At 37.3% G+C, this 9,222-nt stretch overlaps 1 protein-coding gene across 1 annotated transcript in view; it reads left to right on the top strand.

Moving 5' to 3' along the window:
- The window catches only part of LOC104160791 (medium-chain specific acyl-CoA dehydrogenase, mitochondrial-like), a gene marked incomplete at its 5' end in the record, with an annotated part of 12,159 nt that extends 4,127 nt beyond the window's left edge, over nt 1-8,032 (top strand). The window contains 6 exon segments of the mRNA XM_009699011.1: nt 1,196-1,326; nt 2,482-2,590; nt 3,443-3,583; nt 3,662-3,757; nt 4,472-4,720; nt 7,961-8,032. Of these exon segments, the coding sequence (XP_009697313.1) occupies nt 1,196-1,326; nt 2,482-2,590; nt 3,443-3,583; nt 3,662-3,757; nt 4,472-4,720; nt 7,961-8,032 (798 nt within the window).
- Between the last annotated feature and the right edge of the window lie 1,190 nt (nt 8,033-9,222).

Raw genomic sequence — 9,222 nt, 5'->3', positions numbered from 1 at the left:
GAAGGCTGCTCTAAGGTCTGCCCGGAGCCTTCTCTTCTCCAGGCTGAACAACCCCAACTCTCCCAGCCTGTCCTCACAGCAGAGGTGCTCCAGCCCTCGGATCATCTTCGTGGCCTCCTCTGGACTCGCTCCAACAGGTCCATGTCCCTCGTGTGCTGAGGACCCCAGAGCTGAAGGCAGTGCTGCAGGGGGGGTCTCAACAGAGCGGAGTAGAGGGGCAGATTCCCCTCCCTCGACCTGCTGGCCACACTGCTTTGCATGCAGCCCAGGACACGGTTGGATTTCTGGGCTGCCGGCGCACATGGCCGGGTCATGTTGGGCTTCTCGTCAACCAACACCTCCAAGTCTTTCTCCTCAGGACTGCCCTCAATCCATATTAATAGTATTACTCCTTTTTTTTTTTCTTTTTTTTTTTATTTTTTTTTCCCCCAGAAAACACTGATGTGTACTCACAACTTAGTCCATTTTGGTTTGTAAACAAGTAGTGGCATTTACTGATAGTCAGGGAATAGCCAATAAGATACATTCAGTAAGCAAATAGAAGATATTACTTGGAAAATCATCCCCATCCTAAGTCACTTACCAAAAATTAATACCTTTTATTTCCCTTTCAAGAGGGGGTATAGGCATTTAAGAAAAATACAAGGTTTGTATAAGGAGAAACTCAACTTGGATGGGAATTAAACTCTATTTGTGATGTTAAATTTTACATAAGCAGTACTTGTTACATAGAAAGAAGTAAAGATTCATGTGCCGTGCATTAAAATCTGAGCAAGTAAGCCTCATAAAATGAAGAACACAGTAAACATAAAATGTTACTCAGTGCTCCTATTTTCAGATTTTAGCGATCCTCAGCTTTCACATCAGAGTTTGTGAAGCCTGAGGAATGAATGACTTAAAGGTTACAGAACAGTTCTGTTTGATTAAAAGTAAAAGACAATTTTATGTATTATTATGGATTTATAAAGAAAATTAACCCATATATGTTCGATTCTTGCTTAGACAGCTGTTGTGGTTTTTTTTTTGGGTTGGGTTGTTTTGGTTTGGGTCTTTTTATTTAATGTTTTGGGTTTGAACCATGCAGTTCACTTAAACCTTTTACAGATCAGTTTGATGCACATAGTCTGCAATAATTTGTGGTTGCCTGAAAACAGAACTTCAATTCCTCAAGATTTTGTGTATTATTTTCTCTTAGGCCTACTGTGTAACAGAGCCTGGAGCAGGCTCTGATGTGGCTGGGATAAAAACAAAGGGTGGGAAGGAAGGGGGTGAATATGTTATTAACGGTCAGAAGATGTGGATCACAAATGGTGGGAAAGCAAACTGGTGTGTTAACTGTTAACTCATGTTTTATATTTTCTGGTTTTATGTTACACAGTGGTTCCCCGCGTTTCCCCCCCCCGCCCCCCCCGTTGAATTCTTTAAGATCTGTTCTAAATCTGAATGTTCACTGTGTTTCAATGCACTACACTTTAATCTCTGACCAGTTTATCAGGATAGGATATAAGAATGCAGCCTCAGTGCTGTGCAAAGCCTAAAAAAGAAAATGAGCAAGGACATGACAGCTCCTTACTCAAGAAGGCCTCTTGAGTCTTGCTGCTATCAAAGAAAGTTAATTCTGCTTTTTCTTCAGGGCAGGACAGTGACAATAAGATTTAACTTCTGAAGTACTCAGAGGCTCACATTACTAGCTACCTTCCTTAGTAGTTGTGGTGATTGGGATCAGTTGCTTATGATTCTGCTAGAAACACCTCTCACTTCTAGTGAAGCTAGAAACACTGTTGGATTGTGGTGTTACATTTTTTGTGGTGTCTATGGAGCATGCTTTACAATGTAAACTTCTTTCATCCTGTCTCACATCACACTGATTCACAACACATGACTTCTTAATTCAAGTGGAAAAACTTTATCCAAAAGCTGCATTTTCTAGTTACTTATTTCCTTGTTCAAGGCAGATCCATCAAAGACAATCTACCAGATATCTTTTGACACTACTGAACACCATAAATTTGATTTACAACTGTTTAATTTCTAAGATAAATACTTACTTACAACTTACATTAATTTTATTCCTCTAAGTATTTTTGAAATCAGGTGATGACATAACATTTTTGCATGCAAGATTGTATTTCCTAAGCATTAATTTTTATGTATGTGCTGTGAATAGGTTTCTTTCATAGTATTTGTGAAGCTGATAATATCATATAGACTTACAATACATGGAAAAGGTGGAAAGTCTTTGCATGTTGATCTGAAGTAATTTTATTAAATTTTATGAAATCTTGAATATTTGAAACTTCCTTTCCTTTGCTCCCTCTCAGTGTATTTTTGGGAGGGGCAAGAAAAAAGGGTTGTTAACTTCCAGATAGAATTTATAATATGGTAGAAATGCATATAAAAACATGTAAAATGTTAGCTAAAAAAGTATATGGTTGTTAATTGTGAGGATAAACTGCATCCCTCTTCTTTGTTTTACACTAGGTATTTTTTGCTAGCTCGTAGCAATCCAGATCCAAAAGCTCCTGCAAGCAAAGCTTTTACTGGATTCATTGTGGAAGCAGATAGCCCTGGCGTCCAAATTGGAAGAAAGGTGAAGACTGTATCTCTTATTTGACAAGCCAGGAAGTATTGTTCAATTCTAAACCAATAATACAACAAATTATCATTAAAGAAAAAATACTGTTACACAACTGAACATTTTCATATGCTTATGTACAATGGTCTTCTAATTTTCACAGCATACAGAAACCATTCATAAGACATCCTTAATTATAATTTTAGTAATTCAGATAAGGAATTACTCAGAATGGTCTAAAGTAAGATGACTTTGAACAGCTGCAAAAGAATCTTTGAGAACTATTTTATTGACAAGTGTCAATAAATGAGAAGTAGTATGCCTTGAAAGGATAGGAAGCAAGTTGGACAATTTTAACCATAAATATGCACACAGTGGGCTTTAATTTTAGCTACTGCTGGTCGAGGAAGCAGCTTTGGAGACACTGGTGCTAGTTCTCTCTTTAAAAAGAGAGTACTATTTTTAGTAGTAGGCAAAACTGCATGTTGAACATTAGGAAAGGAATCCAAAAACTTGAAAAGCTCATTTATTTATTTACTTGTAGTACACCTGTACTGCCTGCATGTTAGATTCTTTACTTTTTCCACTCCCACCTCAAAGGATATAGTTGAAGTAGAAAAAGACAAGACGACTGATTACAGCTAGAGACCTGATTTCATATAAGGAGAAAGTAAACTGCCCAGCTTAGACAAATAAAGGGCATGCTGGTCTGCGAGTGCAAAACCAGTATTTGTCGTGTATATGGTAATTTTTAGATGAAGTCTTTTGGGGAAAAAAAGCGTATTTTATGCTTTCAGTAAACTAAAGAATGAAAACGTATTGTACCTTTGAATAATCCAATTTAGTTGCACCTTTGTAAATTTTCAGGAAATTAATATGGGTCAACGCTGCTCAGATACAAGAGGTATTATCTTTGAAGATGTGAGAGTCCCAAAAGAAAATGTATTAATAGCTGAGGGAGCGGGCTTTAAAATCGCAATGGGAGCTTTTGATAAGACCAGACCACCCGTAAGTATCAGAAATAACTTACTTACAAAATATAGCAGGAATTTCTGATTTTTTTATTCTGTGCTGTATTTGATTCAGGTAGCAGCTGGTGCTGTTGGATTAGCAAAAAGAGCACTTGATGAAGCTACTAAATACGCTTTGGAGAGAAAAACCTTTGGTAAAGCAATTGTTGAAGTAAGTGGAGGAGGGTGGGGGGAGAGAGACAATATAAATAAAAGCTATGTTTTCACACCAGATGTACTACTACTGATTTTTCAAGGTTATTCCTTGACTTTTTAGTTCCTTAATTTTTATATTATTTCTCTGCCATTTTGGGGTTTCCAAGTATATGGGTCAGCACCATTTAAGTAAACTTAGCTATGTGGTAACTTCAGGCTTCAGGAATTTTTCTATAATTTATCAATGATAATAGTAAAAGCAGAAAGAGAACTGTGCCCAAAAACCTGAAATTTATGTACTATCAGGACATACTTGAGTTATTCAGTGCTAATAAACGGGGATTTTCAGGAAAGGAGAAAACCTCTGAGGTATGTGAAACAATACACACAGTATTAATACTAACAGAATACATTGCCAATCACACTGCTTACCAGTTTTAAAGAAATATGAATAAACAGCAAGGTAAATACCAATCTCATAAACAGTGAAGGACAACTTCGTAATTCAGTATTTAATCCCTGTGACTAATGGATTTCAGAATTAAAAACTTAAAAGTCTTAATTCAACATACAACTATAAGAGCCTGATCCATATTCTGTAGATCTCTTCTAGTACAATTTACTGAGTCTGTTGAAGAGATCATTGTGTTAAGAAGATTATATTTTTTTCTTGGATGTCATAGAATTTTAAGTAGGCAATGTTAACCTAGTTTTATTTCATCATTCATAGCACCAAGCAGTGTCTTTCTTGCTTGCTGAAATGGCAATGAAAGTGGAACTTGCTAGGATGGCTTACCAGAGAGCTGCATGGGAAGTTGATGCTGGTCACAGGAATACCTACTATGCTTCCATTGCAAAGGCATTTGCTGGTGACATTGCAAACCAGGTAGCTACAGATGCAGTACAGATTTTCGGAGGAAATGGATTTAATACTGAATATCCCGTAGAAAAACTAATGAGAGATGCTAAAATCTACCAGGTAAGCAAAAGAGAGAATATGATCTTTATAGTAATGCATAAATTTTATATAAACTAAACTAATGGCTACTTATTTCAAATCATGATGTACACATATTAAAAAAAAAAAGTTTTTAGAATGAAAGCAATAATCCTTCAATTTACAGAGAGAGTCATTCAAATCAGGGAAGTTCTTGCCTACAAAAGTCATTGCACTGGACCAACGACTCAATTCACATAAAAGAAATAAATTATGTTTTTCTCCCCCTGCCCCAACATCCCCCCACCCACAATGTGGTAACTCCAAAATTCTTGGACTCTTACTTTTGAAGTTTTTGAACTCTCAGAAAAAGCACTATAGAAGAAACTGATCAAAATACCAATGCTTGCTTTGATATTCTATGAATAGAGATGGTTTATGTGTAATGCTGTTCTTGAAAACCTTCAGTGATGGAAATCCTGACCTTCCATATGTATCCTGGAATGGTGCCTGCCTATAGTTCAGCTTTCCTTTCAGCCTGAACACTAAAGCAGCTTCTTCACCTTTTTTCCTCATAAGTTGTGGGCGTCTTGTTGTTTGGTTGGGATTTTTGTTTTGGTTTGGTTTTTTCCCTTCTGTTTCCAGCCTTTTCATCATTTTTTGCTGTGCTCTAAACCTTCTGTTTGAAACTCTGGTATCATAAGCTGGGTAGAATACCTGATTGAGATATCACCAGTATTGAGTATCATGGAATGATTACCTTGCATGTGTTACATTAACAGAAGTGTGACACAACCTGGAGTGACTAGCCTGGTTTTTTAACAACAAAACCTGCTCATACTTACTCATGTTTAACCCATAGTCACCTGTTATCCCCAGTTTTTTTCTGCAGTGTTACTGCCAAAAAATTACTCAATGTCATGTCGTAATTCTTCTATTAGAATATACTATGCTACTGTTCTCTCTTCAGCAAGAATATTTTGTGTTCAGCACAACCAGTAATCTTTATTGACATTATGACATTAGATGACATTAATACTGACTAGATAAAATATATCAAAATAGATGATATCAAGAAATGCATGTAGACCATGACCTGTAATGTTAGTTATCTGTAACAGCTGTCATTCTTAAGATTCTAGGTAGTTAGATTTCTCTTACAGCTGACTTTAAAATGAAAAACTATTATTCTCACTGGCCAAGAACTAATTTTTCTCTGTTTAAGGAAAGACAACCACCATTTGGAATCTAAATGTTCTTAGAACTAATTGCACTCCTGTGAGTGAGGAAATGAATGATTAATTGACCTTTAATATGATTGGGCTTTTTTCCTGTCAGGTTGCATGCTTTTCTAGAGAAAGATGGTGGGAAGGTTAGAACTTTATTTGAAAGCTGAGATTGACTTTACAAGATCCCAGTTATTTACATTTTCCATTACACTGTTCCACCATAAATGCAAGGCTAAATAGACTTTTTTCAATTGTTCAGATTAATCAGGTTTAGTATTAAATTTTTCGTGTTTTTCTGTTCCACTTCATCCCCAAAAGAATTTGGGAAAGGCTTCTGTTTTTACAATTATTTTGTCCATATCTCTTGATTATACCTTGTACTTCACTGTCCTTTACTGTATTGCTGCCCAGTTCCAGATGGTGTATGCTTTTGGCCATATGTTTCATGTACAAAAACTTGGTTTTCCAATTTTTCTTTCATGTATTTGATCTTTTTCAGTATTACACAATTCTAATACTGTGTTTACTGGTAACATTTTTACATGTCCTTACTCCTCCTTTAGGTTTGTCTGGCTACAAATCTAGGCTACTCTGGTAGAAACTCTAACTTAGTTTCCTTTCTCAAATTTGGAAACGTTCCCTTCTTTAATTCTCAGTGATTCTTGAAACTATTGCCATCGGCTTATAAACCAAAACCTTTATTGTAATTACTTAAGAGGATTGTGAGTTTTGATGTCTTTACACGAGTTCCACAGCTGTCTTCATCAGCCAGTAATTTAGTGCAATAGGAGCAGATTAGTAGATAGCAGGAATAGCTGCCAAGGCGCCCGCAACTACGCTATAAGCAGTCTGCATTCATAGCAAGTCTGTTTGGTCCCTTGGACTGTATGTCCCCAATACATGTGGAATTGTAGGGGTCCGGTTGTAGACTTGGACCACTATGTCTTCATTAGGGATTGCTGGGTCTTTGGTATATGGAGAAGGCAGAGCTCCCATTTTGGTTTGCTCCAAAAGGCACCTAGTACTCAGAAAACACAATCTGCGCTATGAAGTAGAGCGGAGAATCACAGAATCATAGAATAGTTTGGTTGGAAGGGACCTTAAAGATCATCTAGTTCCAACGCCGCTTTGGATCAACATGGAGTAAGCAGTAGCAGTCAGAGAATTCACTTTGGGAATGAACAACTTCTGAACCAAAAACCTAATGTGAATACAGGTTATAGCATCTTTATTTTCAAAAGCTATGTAAGGTTCTTGGGAAGATTATTCCTATAAGTGCATGAGAAAGTGAATTTGCATGAATTTGAGCAATTTGCCAAACAAAGTTCTGGCAGAACTGGGAGCTGAAACACTTAAACCCCTAAACTATGTTGCCTCAGCCCTCGCATTACATTGCAGCATACCTGTGGAGCGTGTGGCCTCCTTTGGCATCAGAGCTTTATATATGCTTTGCTGTCTATCTTTGACTTTGCTGCCAGCAAACAAATAGAAGGATGATGCAGACTGTTTCTAGAAGAAAATGCAAGACTACATGATGAAAAAAACAAATGAAAACAAAAAACCAAACAAAACTGTATGGGAGAGAGTACTAGTTAACAAGAAACAATGGAAATAAACGGATGAAAGAGAACATTTGGTATGACCTTGAAAGGCTAGTCAAAGAAAATACACCACTTTCAGCACAAGTCACCTTCTCCCCTCCACCTATTGTTATAAATCCTACTTTTAAAAACCCTAAATTACATGTTTTCTTCCTCAGACAAGAAATTTTCCTCATCCTTCTTCACCCACCATGTGTTTGTTTTCATGAGAACCTTATTGAGTTTAGATAAGAGCACCTGAGAGAACAAGACTATCTCTCAATGTCTTGTATGTGATTTATTCCATTTAGCCCATTGTAGTTACTCTGTCACACTGGAATTTTCTCAGTTTTTCTGGGTCTTTCTGCACATCCTAATCCATACTGCATTAGTGCTGTGAAGGTTTAAAAGTGTAGATCTGTTAAAACCTTTTAAAAATCATCAGCTAACATTCTTGCAATTCTTCTTTTCAGATTTATGAGGGAACCGCTCAGATTCAAAGGATGATCATAGCTCGTGAACATGTTGGCAAATTTAAGGCTTAAAGAAATGTATGAAGTGTGTCTGGTGCTGCTGTAGTGTTCTGTGTTCTCATGGAAGAGGATTTTAGTGCATTTCTCACTAGAATTAAAAAGCCATGGAGAAAAAAAAAATTCCTTCAAAATCTTTTTATTCTGTAAGCTATTAAGCACTACTTCTGTTCTCCCTGTCCCGTCCCTCACTTTGTTCCTGACTAACAAAGTTGGTATTTTCTAAACATTCTGAATTCCGAAGTGATTGGTTCAAGTACAAAATGGGCAAGAAAACACCATGCAATGTTTTTTCCACTATAAAATTACATGATCAGAATGTTATTTCTGACAGCCATTGCTGCATTCTAATAAAATTATTTTTTAAGAGAAGTGTGGTTGGCTTTTATTAATTTTGCTTGTCACATCACTTAAATTTGTATTTTGGGTAAGTTGTCCAGTGTCTGCAGTGCGTTAATAGCTGTAGTTCAGTTCCTGCTGTGCTACTGCCCACAGCAGCTGAATAGCCTTGCCAGTTCAGCAGTGTGAAGGCCTGTGTTGCTATTGTCTGCATCTGTGTCTGTTCTGAGGATTTAGATACTATCCAATAGTAACAACATCGGCTTGAGAGAATGCATCCTTTTGCAGTTACACTCACTTAAGGAAGTAAATGTTCAATTAGGATGATTCACTTCAAATGACAGTGTGTAGCTTTTCCTTAAGAATGACTTATGAGACCATGTTTATTTCAAATCCAGTATATTTAAACCTATTATTCCTTTCCATCAGTGTATATACTTAACTATGCTTGCGGCAAGAACAGCTGAAAAGAAGGAATTTTTGTGAGATTTGGTTTTTTTTTTTTTAAATTAAGCTTGGATAGACCCTTCTTGGCAGTGCTGGCAGAAGGGACATTCCCTGGACTTCTTGAACAAATTACTTGGCACTGGTGAGGCCATACCTGCAGTACTGTGTCCCTTTCTAGGCTCCCCAGTACAAGAAAGATAGGGACTTGAGGGAGTCCATCCAGCACAGGGCCACAACGATGACTAAGGGACTGGAGCATCTGTCATGTGAGGAGAGGCTGAGACTCTTTAGCCTGGACAAGAGAAGGCTCAGGGGTAATCTTACGTATGTGCAAAAATACCTGATGGGATGCCACGAAGAGGGAGCCAGCCTCCTCAGTAGTGCCCACTGACAGGACAAGAAGCAATAGGCACAAATTA

The sequence above is a fragment of the Cariama cristata genome, unplaced genomic scaffold, assembly GCF_000690535.1.
Source record: "Cariama cristata isolate BGI_N322 unplaced genomic scaffold, ASM69053v1 scaffold7754, whole genome shotgun sequence".
In the NCBI taxonomy this organism is placed as follows: domain Eukaryota; kingdom Metazoa; phylum Chordata; class Aves; order Cariamiformes; family Cariamidae; genus Cariama; species Cariama cristata.
This window is presented reverse-complemented; position numbering and strand designations above follow the sequence as displayed.